General features: G+C 35.4%; 1 protein-coding gene across 1 annotated transcript in view; it reads right to left on the bottom strand.

Annotated features, from left to right (window-relative positions):
* The window catches only part of LOC123549483 (sacsin-like), a 115656-nt gene that overhangs the window by 93089 nt on the left and 1259 nt on the right, over positions 1–21308 (bottom strand). The window contains exons 2-6 of the mRNA XM_053546697.1: positions 16438–16559; positions 15037–15153; positions 13880–14027; positions 11882–13438; positions 6452–10462 (exon numbers count right to left, since the gene is read on the bottom strand). Coding sequence (XP_053402672.1) covers positions 6452–10462; positions 11882–13438; positions 13880–14027; positions 15037–15153; positions 16438–16559 — 5955 coding nt within the window. The remainder of the gene's footprint in view (positions 1–6451; positions 10463–11881; positions 13439–13879; positions 14028–15036; positions 15154–16437; positions 16560–21308) is intronic.

Here is a 21308-nt window from a genome sequence, read left to right as displayed (position 1 = left end):
TATTTATACATAAATACACGATGATGAATGATACAGGTAATTGTCCAGGTATCTTCGTTATGATATCAATAGCTATTATTACTAAAACTTCTAATTTAAAGTAAAAACACATCCAGTATACCAATGTTTATATAGCATTCACTGCTATGGAAGCATAAATGACTCACATATATTTTCACATACACAAACGGACAAAACTAGTATTAACAAGAAGCAGAGTTTGAGTATGACAGAAAACAGTCTACTTATTAACCTCGTATTCATAGTGATCAAATGTTTTACGTGACTTTAGTGGGAAGTGTCTTTCTTACTAACGCATTGCCAAGTGAAGTGCATACAACGTAAAAATTAATTATATATCAAAGTAGTAGTATCCATGATGAAACACAAATTGTGAAATACATAAATATGATAAAAACATGTCTATAACACAAACGTTTAATATTGTACAATATGTCTATTTGTGGATATGTCCCATACGATGATTCTATCCTACTTAAGTATTAAAGTGAAAGCATTATGTACAACAATTGTAATTAACAAAACTTATAACGCCCCTTTGATATCTTTATTAATATCTTTCATATAACTTTGTTATATTCTTTAATTTTCTCGTATATGTAGGAAATTCTATAAACAAAAACATATTATGAATGTTTCGGCAATGTTAAATATTACTATGGTATCATTTTACTTATCGTATGGCATCAAAACAAATTTTTAAAAGTCAAAATATAAACGTAGATAGGTACAATGTACAAACTAGCCAATTTTGCTACATAATAGAATAGCTTGTCAAAATATTTTCTTCTATCTTTTTAATGTTTAAGTGAGACGTTTTAGCACCTCTGTATCATTATAAACGCTATTTGCTCATTTTGTTAAAGCACTACTTTTAAGGTATCTTTATAACTTTTTTAAAAATATGAAAGAATTTATGTCTTTGTCCAATTTGGTTTCGTTCAAATTTTGTTATTTTTTAACACATGATATTTGTCTAAATAAAAGAGATATCTGAACATGTAAAATTAGAATTATGAAAAATATTGTCAAAAATATTGACAGGTGTTGGAAGTTTCCATTAATATGATAAAGGATAAACAGATAACTACTACTGTTTACACATGCGTTTAAAATACAAAAAAAAAATGACTTTGAACTGCTGCTGTAGTTCAATCCGAAGAAACATTTGCGAGAAAGCATGATCCGTAAGAAACCATACTATCAAAATGCAACATGAAATCATATTAACCTGGAAACCTTTGATAGACAGACATGAACAAAAGCATAACTCAACTTTTACTATCTACATGATAATGCATTAAATACATTGATAGGTTTAGCTTTCCTAACAAAAAAAAACATAATACGTCGAGACATTATTGTACAAAAAGATTTAAACAATGATCAAGCAAATTATAACACACTAGTGTACAATTAAATCCAGACATATAAGGTACTACATGTATATAATTTGATCCAAAATTTCCACGTAGAAAACATCGATTACATCTGTTCAATATTGACAAGACGTTTAGTACACTTTAAGTTTTAACTGGCATGACTAACAGACGTTTTCACATACGTATGGTCCGTTAACGGATTGGTCCGAGAGCTCACATACTTTTATTGCAACAATTTAGACCAAAAGAAGTTTATACTTTCTTGGAAACAATATGTCATATCCTCCATGAAATCCCATTTAAGTGTCAAAGCCGTGCCTATCTATATTTTGTTCACTTATCTTTGTGATAGGGGAGGTAAACTCACTTGTAAAATATTAGGGGATAGGGTAAAGTTTACGTCTATCAGTTGTTTCATTGTTTAATTACAGTACAGTTAGTAAATGTATGTATGTCAAACAATGACAATACCAATGTCTATACACATATTTTACTTTAATAATGACGTATATCTCTAAACAGTTATGTGTATTCCTTTACTAGTTTCAGTATTGTCCACTTGTTACCGATGGTGCAAACTGGGTGTTATTCTTGCTGAACACACCACATGCTATTTAAGTTTTTTTTGCGGTGGTTGGTGTGTCTAAATGGAATTTTCGAAACGTATATCATAAAACAAGTGAATGAAGTATTGGCATGCAATACAAAGTCCCCGACTGGAAGGCACCTAATTTTCTCTACTGCAGTAAAACATAATAAACTGATATCTGTCAATGATGTATAAACAGTATGGTACTATATATACAATATGTTATAACAACACTCTTGGATTAAAATGTGCATATATAAAAACCCACAGATGTTTTCATATTGAATTTTTGCCGATTATAAAAATAGTTGTCATAAAAGTTATTTATAGTAACAACAAAGGGAAATTATTCCTAAAAAATAATCTATATAATATAAGTCCACAAGAAACTCTTTACCAGGTAGAGATAGGTCTAAATTCACCTAAACCTTGGATGTAACATGCGTGTTGTACCACAGAATAGTGGTCTCGACATTTTGTCTACGACCAGAAATAAAAGAAGTTACAATATAATCTATTTGTAGTAAAACAAAGGGACGTAATTCTAAAAACAAGGGTGCCTCATGGTAGCGAACATTTGTGCCAAGTCAAAATCATCAAAATCCCTCCATGCATAAAGAAGAAATGCTCCAGACAAAGTCATTCTTTATGTTTGACCTTTGACCTCTAAATATGACCTTGACCTTAGACCTAGGGACCTGGTTCTTGCGAATGACAATCCGTCTTATGTTGGTGAACATTTTTGCCAAGTTATATCACAATCCCTGAATGTATGAAGAAGAAATGCTCCAGACAATGTCATTCTTGTATCTGACCTGTCTCTTAGTATGACCTTGACATTAGACCTTGGGCCCGGATTTTGCGCATGACATTTTGTCTCATCCAGGGGAATATTTGTGCCAACTGATATTTAAATCCTGCCTTGCACGACAAAGTTATAGACCGGACAGAAAAAATTCCTATGACTTTTGATCTCAAAGTGTGACCTTGACCTTTAAGCAAGGGTTCTGGGTTTTGGGCATGACACGTCGTCTCATCATGGGAAACATTTATGCCAAGTAGTATTGTAATCCCTTGTTGGATGACTGAGTTCTGGATCGGACAGAAAAAAAAAACAACTTATTGACCATTGACCTCTAAATGTGACCTTGACCTTTGAGCTAAGGGTCTGGGTTTTACGCATGACACATTGTCTCATCATGGGGAACAGTTGTGACAAGTAATATTAAAATCCCTTCATGGAGTTATGGACCGGAGAGGAAAAAGAACTCTGTTGACATTTGACCTCAATTGTGACCTTGACCTTTAAGCTAGGGGTTCGGGATTTGCGCAAGATACGTCGTCTCATCATGGGGAACACTTCTGCCAAGTGATATTAAAATTCCTTAGTGAAAGTCAGAGTTATGGACCGGACGCGAAACTGACCCTGTTCATGCCATGTTAACATTTGACTGCTAAGAATGACCTTGACCTCTAAGCTAGGGGTCTGAAAGTAGTGCATACACATCGACTTATTATGAGGTACATTTGTGCCAAGTAATATTAAAACCCCTTCATGGATGCGAGAGTTATTGACCGTTGACATTTGACCTCTAATTGTGACCTTGACCTTTGAACTAGGTGTCCGAGTTTTGCGCAAGACACGTCGTCTCATCATGGGGAACATTTGTACTAAGTAGTATTAAAATACCTTCATGGATGAGTTATGGACCGGACACGAAATTGCGGACGGACGGACGGAATGACGGAAAAGCGCATTCCTATAGTCCCCGAAACTGGTTTTCAACCAGTAGGGGACTAATAAGGCAAGCCATCCCAAGACCCGTGAATTCATATGGGACTTTTAGTCTCCGTTTAATTTTATTTTTCTTCATTCGAATCATGTTTGGCATGATGTTTGTGCCTTCCCAAAACACTCTGATGTCTGTAGAATTTTGAAGTAACTGGACAGAGTTTTCAAATCAAAACATTTTGAATACTTTTGTTTCGAACAGCTTTGGATCTCGAAGAAAGAATTTAGGTTTTCTTATGAATAAACATATGTACCCTTTTTAATAGTATTTTATTTTAAATATTAAGATGTAAAAAGAGATCACAGAGTGATCTTGGCGCCCACCATTGAGTCATTTTTGAATGTTCCGAATTTCAAGACTAGCTCAAAATATTAAAAACAGGTAACTATGTCAGAATCCAGGTCATCACAGTCCTTGGATCCAGTGACCTCTAATACCAATTGGTAATTTTGACTCCAAACAAGGTACTTACTTACCAAATATCAAAGAGATTGGTCAATAAATAAATGTGCTATGAGCAAAGCACAAATATGTTACTAGGTCAAAATCAAGGTCAAAGTTCATTTTGGTACACAAAACTGTGCATATGGGCAAAATTTGAAAACTGTAGCTTGAGAAATGTGAAAGTTGGTCACTAGGTCAAAATCAAGGTCAAATTTTATTTCGGAACACAAACCTATGCATGTTGTCCAAATTTGAAGGATGTAGCTGCAGTAATGTGAAAGTAGGTCACTAGGTCAAGATCAAGGTCAAAACATGTCAAGATTCATCTTGCCAATCAAAACTATACAGTTGTTCTAAATTTGAATGCTTAGGTTAAAAACAAAAACGTAAGTCACTACATCAAAATAAATCACCTTGACCCTAAACAAGAGAGATGACACCATTAATGAGTCATATGCAGTTTTTTCTTATTACGGAAACAGAGAATGGACATATAATTACTTATATTAAAAATAATAATTAAACCGATACCCTAAACAAAAAAGATGACACCATTAATAAGTTATATGCAATTATCATTTTATTATGGAAACAAAGAATGCATATATAATTTTTATAACTAATAATTAAACCCAGAAAGTACTAAAACCATTGGGGAATATTAGTCACTTATTTCCCCTGATTATGTCTAAGAAGTAGATTGGTCCTTCCTCTGTTTTTATCGTTGACTTCTTTGTAATTTTCAAAAGCAATATCTATACTAAATTTCATTGGATTGGAAAAATGATTAAGTACAGGTTTTCGTTTAGTGGCCCTCTGCTAAATTTAGGTCTGATTAATCATTTTTATTCAGAAACCTACTCATAAAAACATATTTATTTTGACCAACCGCAACATCTTGGATAAAGGTAACGAAAAAGTCAGAGGAATCCAAATGAAAGGGACCAATGTAATATTTGGTTATCCTTGCGCTTTATCATACGACTTTTCAAGAGTAGTAACAAGCTAATGTTCCTCATTAATCATCAATTTACTAGGGAAGTGCATCCACTGCTGAGGTGTAATTGGGAAATAATGAATAATTTGTATATATATCTCATTAGTGTCTGCAGACTTTAAGACCCTTCTACAGGTAAGGCCATAAAAAGCAATTAACTACTTGGAGGACTACTGGATATAAAATTATATTAGAATATCAAAATAAACAAAGGGCCATAACTCACTCAAAAAGTGTTGAACCAGTCTAACTTTCAGGAGGACACAACTAGCGTAGCAATACATCAGTCCGACAAAGTTTGGTCAAAATCCCCCCAGTAGCGATAACGAGAAATAAACTGTCGGACGGACGGACGACGGACCACGGACGAAAAGTAATTTGAATAGCCCACCATCTGATGATAGTGCGCTAAAGTTAGCCTAAAAGCAATCTATGAGATTATCATATATTGTCATCAAAAAGGGAAAATTCTTTTTGAGTCATCACGACTCGTGTTTTTTGTTTGTTTGTTATTTTGAACATTTTTAATGTCTCAACAGAGTCATAGTTTGATTGTTGTGCTCGCTGCTGCCAAACTAACAAAGCCATCCATTACATTCCTGTTCTAGAAGTACGTTCGACTTAATATCAAGTATCAGACGTACAGTTGTCAGTAGAAAAAAGAGTAGTAATCTGCAATAACTGCATTTACTGTATGAAATATCTTTGTACTTTGCAGTACCGGTGTAATGCATTTACAAGGATAAAACAAACACAGCACCAAGTATGCAAGCGTTCTGTTCTACCAAGCGTCTCTCCGTGCTTCGTTTGAAAGGTAAATAGGTTACTGATATGGACTGGTATTCATGTAGAAATAGGCAATGGAAAGAAAGAAAATGCCCTGTCATGAAATGTCATGTTTCCTGTAACTTCATTGTTGTTTCTCCCTTTGAAATTGAAGATAAATGGTTGTGTCAGACTTTCTGTCTCGGCCATGAAAATGTTAGCTTCTAAACTACATTCAGCTGTATTGTTACACTTCTGAACGTAGGAGTCCCCATTCTCGTCTCCAATTTTCAACTTCTCTTTGATGCCAAAGAAATGGTTCACAGCACAATTAACTGTTGAGCTATCATCCAATATATGAAGTGTTTTCTTGTCTTGTACATTGATTTTGTAGATTACTTCCATTGGTTCTATCCTTAAGTTTCTCTCTCTTTTGTATACGTTTTCTTTGTTTATTTTGTTCGATCACACTCCGATGTTTTTTTCTCCTTCCTAGTTGCCATTGACAATTTTACTTTCACTGAATACTCTTCCACCAATTTACCAGATGTTATATTTAAAACCTTGATACAGCTGATGTTTTCCAAGAAAGGTACAGACTTGGACATATCATTTTCAAAAGAATGCAGAATGTCATCCACTCTTGAAGTAGTTATTTCTTCTTCACTGATATCAGATGACGTTTTGCGAAGGGGAAAACGAAACACTGTACCAACGTCTCCCTTAATTAATTCACTAATGGAAAATCCTAGCATATGGTCGGGGAAGTTGGTTTCAACGTCAGATATTTTGCACATAATCCCAGGTGACTGTACTGTTGCTTGAGGTACATATTTACATAGTGGATCAAATATAAACATCAACCCCCCATTTGCATCATCCGGCCCTATAGTCACAATCGACGGTATGTCTGTCAAATGATAGACGACATTAAATCCATACTTTCCAATCTTTGTAGGATCGTCGCTTTTACTTCCTTGATCAAGATTACATATTCCTTCGATGTCTTTCTTGGTAAAGTAACTGTTGTAATACACACACAATGAGGGACCCTGCAGTACTTCACATGAAGTTTGGAAAAGTCTTTTCGTAGAGTGGTTTCGATAGTCCTTCACAAAATGTATTACGGTTGCACCTGCATTATCAGCGTTTTGTAGCAACTGTTTCATAATATTCGAGTTACAGGGCCATGCCTTTAAGAGATGGTTTATTCTCATTGCTAACGTTTCATGCTGACCAAATAAAATGATTTCATTTGATAAATCTTCAAAATCTTGAAGTTGATTCACCATTACACCAAGTCGTTTTGCGACAGTTGGTGAAACAGATGGATGAAGAATATTCATTGACATACTTGTGTTGTCTTCTATATTCTCAAAAACAAGCTGATGTGTAGGCCAGAGCATACAGTTAATATCTGGTGCTACAATTTCGTCATGGAATTCTTTCAATTCCTCATAAGTTATACCATCATTTTGCATAATCTCGTCAAGGTTTATTAGCAATTTATTCATTGTCTCTACGTCTTGTATCTTTCCACCTGTCTGCCTTATTGCTTTTATAACTTCAATGATGATCTCCACGCTGAAATGCTGTCTTACGCCTAGATAGGTATAAACAGTACTTTTACTCAGTTTGTCAATTTCAGGAAGTCGATATAAGTGCGGTCTGTATTCTTCTTTGACATTAAATGACACATTTTGTGCATTCAATAGTTCATCTCCTATCAAAACGAACCTACAATTTCGTAGAATATCTATTGATTGCTTCTCTGATTCAGGTATTTCGGACAATTTCATTTTTTTCTCAAGATGTTTAAATATCTTGCCGTGTATTCTCGTAACATCTTCAAATTGTTCTTTCTTGTCTGTATATTCTTTTGAAAGTTGCTGTATTTGCGCTGATAGAATGTTCACTGGAACTTCATCTACATCTTTAATTCCCAACAACTTCAATACTCTTTCGCTGCTATTCCTTTTCACTTTTAAATTGAAAATATAGCTCTCATCCACCATATACCCTACTATTCCGATATAATCAGCTGTGCTTTGTCTGTATAAATTCTTTGACTTTCCAAATAAAAATTGGTCCTTCACACGCCTGTGTCTGTTGCAAGTATGGCTCCCACTACAAATCTTAAGCTGTCTTATGTCTGATTCGGCCTTCCATGAAAACTTCCATCCTGTTGGTTTTGATAAAACAGGAAACATTAAATGATCAGTAATTGTTCCAACAGTAAATTTGTCTTTTTCAAGTTCCCTTAAGACAAGGTCATGCGAAAAATATCGCATCAAATTTACAAAGGTTTCGTGTGCACAGATACCACATTTGCTTGCAAGTGTGGAAACAGATTCCCATTTATCAATCAAAAGCGAACAAGGAAGAATAGCTGCATTCATTCCAAGACCTACTAATTTTGCTAGAATACTGTCCGTCCGAAACTCCCTTGTATTAAGTGGAAATACTTCTTCACTGTTACTGAATAGAGATGCTAAAGGCAAGTCTGGGTGAATTAGGTCTGACGCTCTGGCTAAAACATTTTTAGACTCACTCGGAATGCATTTGATATTTCGCATTTCCTTTTCAACTTCATCGGTGCGACATTCTAATGCAGCTATGATCAGTTTGTTTCGTTCCTCCAGACGACTGATCCAAAAATCTGAATAAAGTGTTTCCAGAAATGCTAGAAAGAACTCTTTTTCACATATCTGGGCTGACGAAATGAAGTGTTCAAGGCCTCTGTTGCTCTGTCTGATATTTTCGATAATTTGCTTTGGCATTTCAATAAGCGTCTTTCCTCGTCTTGGTGGAAAATGAGATAAAATCTCAAAAGCTAGTTCTCCGAAACCACTTTCATATATATCCGGATCCAGAAAAACTGCATTCTGAAACGAAACCCATGTTTGATATCCTTTAAACACTTTTATATTCTTTTCAATGATTGCCCTGTAGAAGCTTTCTCTAAATGGTAACGCTATTGGTGCACACTTAACTGGCCACAGATCAAAGTACTTGTAGCCAGAATTCACTTTTATTTTGGAACTTGCCAGTGCTTGAATTAGATAAAGAAATGCTTCAGCTAGGGAATCTTCCATTAGAGCAACATTCCATATGTTCCCGTTACTGTTCTTATCATCTTCTGTGAGAGAGGCTAGTTGTTGATGATCTGATGTCACAGAAAAACATCCGTTTATATGTACGGGTAATTTTGTTTTCAAAGGTAAAGGCAAAAAATAAAATATATGACCTTCTTGATAAAAACCAAATGGTAGATTTTTCAACTCCATAAGTGTCAGTACGTTTGATTCAGTACAAGGTATGGCGACTGCTGATAGTGGAGCGGCAACTTCGGAAGACACATATTTGTACATTTGTAATGATTTACCATCCCCTTTTGCCCAAGAGGTTATCCATGTAGTTTCTAAGTAGTTAGCACTAACATCGAGGTCAGGTATAGTTCTTCTAGCATTTTCTGTTAGCGTCTGCAGAATAGCTGACTTGTGTATTTCTCGAAAGTTGCATGTTTTTTCTAATACCTCTGGAATTCTTGCCAGTACACTTTTATCAATTGACCCAGTAACATTTTGGTCCCATTTCACACTGTTTTTTTCTACTATATAAAGAAGCTTTTGTTCAGATGTAGTTGTTGCACTTTCGCACAGATGATATATTTCAATCTTTTTGACATTCTGCGTGAAGAGGAGGAAATTTCCAGCTGTTTTGACAAACATCCGCAGTAGTGTTACCATCTCTTCCTTTGTGTAAGATACTGATGATATACAACTTTCTCCAGCTTGCTTCTCTGTCCGAAGCGGAAGTCGAAATAACGTTCCATTATACTCTTTAAAGTCGTCTTGTTCAATATTGCAGCCAAATATACCAGAGTACGGCATAATCTGATCAATGTACGTCGAAACAAGGGTTTTATTTGGAAGTCGGAATTTCACGCCAGTTCGGGTTCCGCTACTAAAATTACCAAGATATTTTCCATGTGGATCGAAATACACAAGACTGGATCCAGATAAAAAACTTGGCAAATCAGTCAGATTATATACCGAACAGAACCCAAGTCCAAAATGTCCGATTTTTCTAACATCTGGTTTCTTAGTAGAAGCATGCATTTTAGCAACGTTGTTCATGTCATCGGTAGAGAATCGAGCATCATTAAAACTCCACAGAGCTGGCCCTTGAAACGATCTCATTCTTTCGCTAAAAACTGTTTGTTTGCTGTCGTTGTTCTGTCTTTCATCGTACAGAAATTTTACAACAGAAGCACCGGCATCGTCTGCATTTTGTATGAGCTCTCTCGGAACAGAGAGACAATCTGTGTAACCAACGCAAAGCAATGCGTGTATTTTCGTTGTCAATGGTTCCTCAGGAATCCAAAATGATGCCTCAAATTCTTCTTGTATTGTCGAATCCAGCAGTATTGCCAAGTCTGAATCTGTTAGTTTCTTTATTTGAAACAGATCTAAAAGTTCAAACAAGCGCATATCAACACTATGTTAGTACAGGGTCTATATAACGCATTGCAAAAACGGCCTCACAGTTTAAATGTATATATATTTAACTTAGTGTTCACTCTACCGTTTGCTTTTATCAGAGTCTCTTTTTAGACAATGTTTTCTACTTAAAGAAAGAGGCTACATATACGATCAAAATGTGAATATATCTAAACGTGTAATGAGTAATGTGACTGGTACTTTGTAAGAATATAAACACATGCATTTTTTGTGAAAGATTTTAGAAAGGTTGCACTAAACGCATTTTCGTGTATATACATGTGTAATAGATCTCAATATATAATCATCAGTATCCGCTAGGTAATGTCCTATTTATTTAATTAAGATGCTTTCTAAACGAAAACGACTTTGGATTTAAGCTATACAAGTGTATTTTGTATGTAACGGCCAAATTGTGTAAAATCCGTTGTCCCCTTAATGCAATTACACCACAGACACTTATTGAAACTTAACATGAGCATGCACGTACAAGAATATAATTATTGCAACTTCACTGTTATAACTTAACTGCGACTATTCAACGGCCTTGTCTATTGAATGAATATAAAACTCGAAAAAGGGGCATTTTAAAAAAAAAATACAAAACAGGGACATGGAACCTGTAAAAAGCATATCAGCTCATGACAATGAACAATTGTGTAAAGTTTTAATCTATTCCCATTGGTGGGTACTGAGATAGCAGCTTACATACAAAAATATATACTAGCTTACAAAAACTTCTAAGTCGAAAAAGGGGCATACTTTTGTAAAAAAGTATAGTTATGGAACCTGTGCACTGTAAGTCAGTTTATCACAGTGAACAAGTGTGTGAAGTTTCAATCCATACCCACTAGTGGTTACTGAGATACCTAACTTACATACACTTAACCAAATCGGGACGCGGACGCCGACACAAAGGTGAGTTCAATAGCTTTACCTATTCTTTGAATAGTCGAGCTAAATCCGTAGATTCATATACTACAATTATTCATCATATTTCTTACTCATGGTACTTTCAGTTCAAGTGAATTATAGTGGTGTCTTCTCTCCAAAAAATATTTTGAACAATTTATAAAACATCATATTGTTAGACATATACATACAATTAGATCACTTTTCTACATGTTTGGTAAATTGTTGCATCATCTGTTGTAAATATATATACTTTCCTTATGATTTTTTGTATATGTAGCCTTAGGAAAACTACTTACATTCCAGAAGAAACGTTATGGAAACGATGAGGCAGTACATTACATAATTTTTACCTTCAACACGAATGATTTTAATAAAGCCGACGTTACATAATATTATATATTATAGATATTGAGTGACTTTTAATGTAATCAATATAAGCAGTCCTCTATACTTTTATAAATAAAACACCTTACCTTTTGAACAAATCTGGTGCATATGATGCATCATTGTTGTGCCAAGGGAGGAAGGTTGTACTGTCATTATATTGTCTATACCTTTCAGGATCTCTGCTTCTTCATCAGTACACATGTAGACAGGTTCTGGCTGAGACCTGTAGCTCGTCCAGCCACCGCGTGCCAGAGGTAGAAGTTCTAGACCTTCGACCATTTGGTGGTATCTTCCCTCTGAACACAAATACGTTAAAACGTCTAACTTGTCTGAATTCGACAAGTTTGTGTATGCAGCATTTTGACGTAACAGTTTTGCCAGGAATTCTGGAGTAAGATCTTTGATAGCTGTATAGTGCTTTTGCAAATTCTGTAAAACCTCAGAAGGCATTTCTACGGGTAACTCCCCAATAAGACTTAGACATCGAATCACTGCGTTCTGGACGTGCTTGTAGTCCTCGGGTAATTCGTCAAAGGATGCAAAAGTCACGTCAGCCATGGTTACCCATTTATTCTGATGTTTTGAGTAAAAGAAACGTAGCTTTTTAATCTTCTTGTATAGCTCCGTTTCAAGTACTCTCCATTTGTTCTCAGTACTTGAAGCCAGAGGTAGGCAATTGTAAACGACAGCAACGGAATCGTCAGTATTTCCAAGATTATTAGAAACATCCACGACACATTGTACTAACCTACTATATGCTCTTGGCAGTGCTTCCTTGATGAGATATTTGTTCCATTGGATGTTCTTATCGTCAATCTCATTTCCTTTCTGTTCATCTGTTTCCCACTTCAAATCATGTCTGTTTTGACTCAACGCAAAGCAGCCGTTGACATGTACAGGCAACCCTGTTAGTCTTGACCCTTTACGTAGTATCGGCAAAAAACAGAAAACGTGACCTTCAAAACGGGTCTTTGCTTCATTCAGTGGTGATGCCACACCAACATACGGACTGTATCCGAGATCTTCGTCTAGTATGAGTCTTTTGAAATCAGATGAAGCACTATTTCCTACGAAGTAATTGACTACTTGCCATTGAGCACACTCACAAATTCCGTTTATTGTTGTTCTAATCGTCATCTGAAGGTCCACTGTAATGTCTTCCCATTTATAACCGATGGCTAAAAGTTTAAACTTTTCTTTGAATTTCGCTTTACGTTCTTTAAGTTTGCCTGAGCTATCGTCGATTTCAGTTTTCATCATTTCTTTCATCTGGTTATCTGCTCCAATTGTAGAAACAGAAATTCTTTGCAAATTCTTTAGAAACAGAAGTATACTTGAAGCTTCAGTCTGAAACCCATCGAATAGATCCAATAATTTTGCCTCATCATACACATTTTCTGATATCTCTGACTTCCTCTCACGAAGTGGAAACCGAAATATTGTGCCTTTGAAATAGCCTCTCTGAACACACGCTCTGTTAAATCCAAAATTACTATCCAAAGCTTCCCAAAATGCTCTAGCATTTAGACCTTTGTCTTTCAGTTGTTCAATATCGTCCAGGTTAATCATTGCATTTACCTTATCCGATGGTTGTTGGGGGTCTATCAAGAGCATCTTATCACCGCTGATCACACATGGATAATCTGTAATACATGTTGTTTTGCTCCACCAAGTGGTTATGATACATACATGTAAAACGTAAAGAGAAGTAAATGTATACATATTAAACCAATAGCCAGGTGGATCAGGAATCGATTATTTAAAGTAATTATTTAACATTTAACAGTCCGTAATGAGGTTCCAGTGAATTTGTATCTTTATTGTTGATAAGGCAGTAAAATAGCTAAATAGAATAATATAACACAGAAGGTACCACATGGGGCTATAGTAATCATACTTACCGCTACGTGATACACGTAATATTAATAACTTAACGAATGGAGAGTCATTTAAAATATTTCACAAAAATTAAGCTGAAGTTGCCATATATTACGACTTAGATTTTCTAGATGTGAGTTCAAAGCGAAAAAAACCAAATGCACACAGCAAATGAATCAAATAATAAGTATAAGTACAATGTTTACCAGTTATATGAAAGACAGATTTGAAACCCAGACCAGATCTACCAACTGTGAGGGTGTCGTCCTCTTTGACGGTACTGTAGATCATTCTTATGCCATCCCAGTCTTTCTCCGCAAACACTGTATCGTTGTAAATGCAAAGGGATGGTCCCTGAGGAAAGACGTCATGGTGACTATTACATCAAACAAAGACAAAACAATCAATAAGTTCTCCTTAAACACTGAAACATTATATTAAACGCAATGTGAATGTAAAAGTAATAAGTCATGCGAAAATAACTAAAAAATGGATCAATGTTCAATACGTTCTCCGCAAACACTCCGTTGTACTAAATGTCCTAAACCAAGACGTCATGCAAGCAGTAAAATCTGGAAAGTAGATCCATCGGAAACGCCGAAAACAAGGCAAACAGTGAAAATTGCAGACTCGGCTTGACCGAGTCTGTTCATGAGCAGTAATGGAAAAAGCAACATTGCCCACGCCCCCTAGCACCGGCTTTTAAGCAGAATTCAATCTTCAAATCTAAATGAATTGAAATCAATGATCCCGAAGGACCAGAAAATGTAACAACACTGACTCCCAAAAAGGGCGTTTCAAAAGGTCCTAAAGTAAGTTGCATTTTCTCCGAAAACACTGTACTTTAGAAGATGTAAAGCGATGTAAAGCGAACCTACCGTAACAAGTCATGTGAAAATAAAGTTTCAGAAAGGGGCTTCACCATGTTCTTCATATTAAGCACTGCTTATAGCAGATGCAATGTAGTCCTAAAGTAAGACGTCAGGCTAACAATTACTCAAAACAAGGCAGGCATTAAATATGTTTTTAACAATGCATATTGTAGTCCATAGACTGCATATTACCCCCCAAAATACAAAACGAATGTCAAGTACTTTCAAAGCGAACTCTTTCTGTACTTGAAACAAAGTGATGGTAACGTAAAACATTTATATCTAAAACAGCAACCACAACACCTGTCTACAAAAATGAATTTTATACTTGAATGAAATCTCTTTTGTCAAGTAGTATTTGATAGTTGAAACATTTTGAATGCTGTACAATAAAATCGCAATATGTGTTGGTTGGGTGGGTAAGAGGCGGCATAGTACTATCATTGTTTATTTGTTACTGTTACTGTCCTATCAAGGCACAATAACTCTACCTTAAAAAATCTGTTGTAAGCTGGAGTAGCCTCCCCTGTCGTATTGTTTATTCTCCTACCATCATAAACTATCTGCACTTCAACTGCTTCAGCATCATCGGCATTTTGAATAATTTCCTGGAGAATAATGTGGTTTTATAAGATGACTACAGAAGAAGCTTGCAGTGTATAAAGACATTTTTCTCTTTTAACCGACTAAAATTCATTTGTCATGCACCCGTTTTTAAGAATGAAAATGTATTAGTTCCAAGTGTTATTGATTGAAACGCATGAATAATTCATGATATGAAATGAGTGAGCGAGTGAGTTGGGTTTTACGGCGAATCGACACAAAATGGTCATATATCGCCGAGAAGAAGTCATATTGCAAACGCCAACTGTAAAGCCTAAACATTGATGTAAAAATGCAAAGCATACCTAAAAACATCCATGTAAAAATGTAAAGAACACTATGAATAATGTAAAACATATCTAAAAGCATCCATGTAAAAATGTAAAGCATATCTAAAAACAGTAATGTAAAAATGTATGTACACGGATCATTATGTATATACGAAAGGCGGTTGTACCATGCTGATGCCTTTAATGACAAATAGGTTTTTATGTCATATGCTTAATGCTTACTTTTTAATACCATATGCGGAAAGCCAAATATATTGCTATATACGAGCTACATAATGACAAATTCTTCTTTTGTACATGTTATTTCAAAATGATTTTAATATGAGTTATGGCAATTGATGCTTCGTTTAAGTTTACTGTTTCGATTCTTTTGTTCTCACTTTTATCAAATTTTATCATTTGTCATGATGCCTATAATACTAAGCATTTGAAATTAAGTATTTGGCATTTAGCATTAAGTTTTCTATATCTAACATTAACTATTGGAATATTGCATGTGGTATCTAAAATCTGACATTTAGTATCTGACACTTGGGATTAAGCATGGCGCGACGACCTTCCTTATATAGTGCATCATTATAATATTGCATAGAATATACAAGAAAAAGCATATCGTGATTGATTAATCTACATCAAGTAGAGAAAGAACTTATGTTTACCATACCGAATACCTGCTTCCTGGGTTTTATACCAGTAACCACGATCAAATTGTGCTATCGATGATCTAACTTTTAACCCTGATCTCTTTGCCTCATTTGTGCAACATTTAATGTAAATGTGGATATTTCAACCTTGGGTTGCACTTTATATTTTAGATCAGCCCAGCCGAAAAGATTTAATGCCGGTGAACAACAATATAACGGGATGTTTTCCAGCATAAATTCTTTCGACAAGACAACAATGAAGAAACACTTATAAGAATTAAAGTTCAAGTCTATAGATAGTCGATGCTTGTGTTTTAAAACAAATGTATTGTGTGACTATTAGAAGACGCTTTACCTTTAGAATCTGACCTCCGTCCGGATATTCTGAGAGAATTCCCTTTAGCTGTTTTATTAATGGAGGCTGTTTCATAGACGAGAACTCAATCTCTACAGTACGCCCACCGTCACTCGTTGAAGCTGTAAATGTTTGTAAAATTCTCAAAGCCCGAGGTCAAATTAAAATGACTGAAAGAACGTGCCTACACATTGACGGTTATACCCCAGTCACACATACGGCGCGGAAAGCTACGTTTAGCCACGGATAAAAACGTAGTAATTCGTATCTATCCGTATTGATACGTACCTGAGACGTACCTTAACGTAGTAATCCGTATCAATTCGTACCAATCCGTACGGCTCAGATACGGATCGATACGGTTAACTACGTTTCTATCCGTAGCTAGACGTAGTTATTTGCGCCGTATGTGTGACTGTGGTATTAAAGGGACATGCATACAAATGAACATAGACGTTTCAGTGAACATCCATCCAACCAAGCAAAATATTGATCCGTTTTTATTATAACATGAACTTGCGACATATCTTTCTGTGGAAGGATATTAATAAGACAAAATACATTCATGTAAATGGCATATCCTTGCATGTGAATTACATTGATACAATAGTAAATTAATATTAGGTTATTTAACATTGCTCTGTACAATACGGTGATATATTTGGACTCGTACCCAGCTGAGAAAACCATATTAGACGAGCCGCTAGGCGAGTTCAGTATGGTTTTCTCAGCTGGGTACGAGTCCAAATATATCTCGTATTGTACAGTACAATGTTAAATAACCTTTTTATTCTATATCTATTTTATCTTACTATAATAATAGTTTAAATTTAAAATGTTTCACTAAATATTGTATTCCTGCCTTTTCTAGTTTTTCTCAGCTTGGTATGAGTGCAAATATATATTATACAGAACAATGTTAGACCTTAAATAACCTTTTTATTCTATATTCATTTCACTTCATACGTAATTCATTGAATGTTGTTTTTTCTGCGTATCATCATTAAAAAAGTATAAGGTGCAACCTCCCTACAACAGCCATTTGGCGATTTGGGTGGTAATAATACTTGGCTGAGATATTATATCCACAAACATTGTCAGCAAGTTTGGTGAAGAGCGGATGAATACTGTTCGACTTGAAAGAGCGGACAAGGCTAAATTTCCCGTATTTCGAGTAATTCATGGACTATAATCAAAGAGTGCCTGGTACAATTTGGCTAGTTATCGAAATTGGCCGAGATGTAATGTCCGCAAACATTCTCTTAGTGAAGAGCCGACGAAACTGAATTGTAGAGCAGATATGTTTTGAATGCTGACCGCCCGTCCGCTGCCATTCATAATCTTCTCCATTCTGTTTCTTAACCGTTAAACAAAAATGCTGAGGTAGCTATTCAGATAGTCAGGGCTGATACCAATTTTTAGGTTTCGTCCGGAACGGCTTCTTTTAGCGACTTTTCAAATATTCCAACATCTGATGATCCTTTTTACTGTATTTCTAAGTTTTTGATTTTATACGAACGTTTTAATATCTAAATCAGATAGCATTGTTATCCCTTGAATCGTTTTTGTGTGTTGTAAACAAAAAAAAAAAAACAAACTCAAATTAAATCCAGATTTCAAGACGCATAATCAAACTCTGTACACAGAGCGCCTACTTCATCCGATTTACATTCGGAACATTTTCACGCGTTTCGGGCTTTATCGTATGTTTAACATGGGACTGTTGAGCCGTCCAAATACAGAAAATGCAGGGATTTTTGTACGCGCGTGCGTCCAAATACAGAAAATACAGGATTTTTGTACGCACGTGCATCCAAATACCGTAATATATTGTAAGGTCACGTGTTGCAAATGAACGTTCGCGATTGGATAGATAAAATAGGTATAGAATAATATGCTATATCAGTATTGCTTGCATGTTTCTGTACACATATGTAGTACTGCAACAGTCGCAAGCGAAACGAGTTATATTATGCTTCTACGGATTCGGATAAATAATTGAATCAATTACATTAAGTATTTATCATGTTTAAATCGCTTATCAGTTCCGTAGAGCAAACTACTGAAGAGCATAAGTGCCGGGTGCGTATTTTTTTTAATTCTAACTCGAAATTTTCGACTTACGTAATAAGTCGAAATTTCGAGTTACTTCGAGTTAATTACAGATATGATAAAAATAGTCAAATATTCTAAGTTTGAATACTTCCCGGTCACCTTCTATGACCTCTCCTGAAACATCTAGATCTGTCCAGGTACCAGATCTTGGTCAGACTCCTAACTACACGTTCATTTAGGGTATGTCTCTATTTCAATTCCATATAGGCTCAGACTAGGTCGAAAACCTTCCAGACTTAAACATAGTTTAGGCACCTGGGGTCTTCCTCCAACATAAAAATTGGGAAGTCGCCATATGACCTATAATTGTGTCGGTGCGACGTTAAACCCAACAAAATAAATAAATAAATAAACATGGTTTAAAAAGTGATATTTTCTATGAGAAAACGCTGCTCGGTCAACTTGATCCTGTAGGGCTACCCGGTGGATACACCATGTACCTAATCATGGCCAGGACCTATACATCAACGTAAACTACTATAGTTGGTAACTTGAAATTTCAAGTTAGTAACTCAAAAGTTCGACTTAGTAACTCAAAATTTCGAGAATATATGGATACGTAACTCGAAATCCGAGATATTAACTCGAAATTTCGACTTAGTAACTCGAAATTTCGAGTTGGTAAATAACATACACCTGGCACTAATGCTTTTCCGTAGCAAACGCATGTGTTTGTTGTTGTTGTTGTTTTTATTTTCCTTTTTTTTGTTTTTGTTTTTTTTGCAAACGTAACGCATGCCATTCAGTATGTTCATAAATCAATCAGACCACATACAGGGCTATGCGAAAACAATATGAAACAAATCGCTGTGCAATTAGATTTCGACTGCAAACCATCAAATACTCAAAACAATACATAGGATTCGAGTTACAACTCGATGAAATAGCAGCCTTTTCATTGAAATACCGGACGCTTTGTCATAAAGGATATTAAGTTATAAGTTTAAAATATCTAATAAGAATTTTGTCTTTTTTATTAGCTCACATGTCATAAAGTGACAAGGTGAGCTTTTGTGACCACGCAGCGTCCGTCGTCCGTCCGTGCGACCGTAAACTTTTGCTTGTGACCACTCTGGATGACATATTTTTCATGGGATCTGTTGGTCAGAATGTTTATCTTGATGATATCTAGGTCAAATTTGAAACTGGGTCACGTGCGGTCCAAAACTAGGTCAATAGGTCTAAAAATAGAAAAACCTTGTGACCTCTCCAGATGCCATACTTTTCAATCGATCTTCATGAAAGTTAGTCAGAATGTTCACCTTGATTATTTCTAAGTCAAGTTTGAAACTGGGTTACATGCCTCAAAAACTAGGTCAGTAGGTCAAAAATATAAAACATTGTGAGCTCTCTAGAGGCTATATTTTTCATGGGATCTGTCTGAAAGTTCGTCAGAATGTTCATCATGATGATATCTAGGTCAAGTTCGAAAGTGGGTCAATTGCGGTCAAAAAATAGGTCAGTAGGTCTAAAAATCGAAAAACCTTGTGACATCTCTAGAGGCCATGTTTTTGAATGGATCTTTATGAAAAGTGGTCAGAATGTTCATCTGGATGATATCCAGTTTGAAACTGGGTTACGTGCCGTCAATAACTAGGTCAGTAGGTCAAATAATAAAAAACATTGTGACCTCTCTAGAGGTCATATTTGTCATGGGATCTGTATTAAAGTTGGTCTGAAAGTTCATCTTGATGATATATAGGTCAGAAACTAGGTCAGTAGGTCTAAAAATAGAAAAACCTTTTGACCTCTCTAGAGGCCATACTTTTGAATGGATCTTCATAAAAATTGGTCAGAATGTTCACCTTGATGTTATCTAAGAAAAATTTGAAACCGGGTTACTAGGTCAATAACTAGGTCAGTAGGTCAAATAATATAAAAACCTTGTGACCTCTCTAGAGGCCATTTTTTTCATGGGATCTGTATGAAAGTTGGTCTGAATGTTCATCTTGATGATTTCTAGATAAAGTTTAAAATGGGTCAACTGCCGTCAAAAACTAGGTCAGTAGGTCTAAAAATAGAAAAACCTTTTGACCTCTCTAGAGGCCATATTTTTCCTTGCATCTTCATGAAGATTGGTCTGAATGTTTACCTTGATGATATCTAAGTCAAGTTCAAAACTGGGTCACATGAGCTTAAAAACTAGGTCACTATGTCAAATAATAGAAAAAACGAGGGCATATTCAGTTCAAAACTGGGTCATGTGAGGACAGGTGAGAGATTCAGGACCATCATGGTCCTCTTGTATTTTTTAATGTCAGTATATACTTTGAGTTGATAAAGATAATAATGTGACTCATCCAAACTTTAGTATACTTAGCAGTGGAAATGAAAATACAAACTTCAAGTAAACACAATTTATTTTCGATATTTATGCAGCAAACTGCATCAAAGTCACAGTCTGAAAAAATACCATTTTCTGAAAAATTAGAGTTATTTAAGTCGTAAAAAAGATCTTGGGTAAATTATTTGGGGAAAAATGGAGACAACTCTACTAAAACTTTATCGCAGGCTTAATTACTATAATGTGATCAGTGACGTAGTACCTCGTATAATTACTACTAGTATTAGCAGCTTGAAAAGACATTATGTAATAATTTAATCAGTTAATGCGCTGGATAAAGTGTGACATTTTCTTTCTGGTGAAACTGGTAAACAAATAGGCGATTTGTTTTTGAAAAAGTCCAAACTCACAGAATTTCAATAGGTAAAATATGTTAGAAAAGGTACTGCCGGAAAGAGAACAATCTGCTACC

The sequence above is a fragment of the Mercenaria mercenaria genome, chromosome 6 (assembly GCF_021730395.1).
Source record: "Mercenaria mercenaria strain notata chromosome 6, MADL_Memer_1, whole genome shotgun sequence".
NCBI classification, from domain to species: domain Eukaryota; kingdom Metazoa; phylum Mollusca; class Bivalvia; order Venerida; family Veneridae; genus Mercenaria; species Mercenaria mercenaria.
Note: the sequence above shows the minus strand (reverse complement) of the source record. Positions and strands in the feature narration are given on the sequence as shown.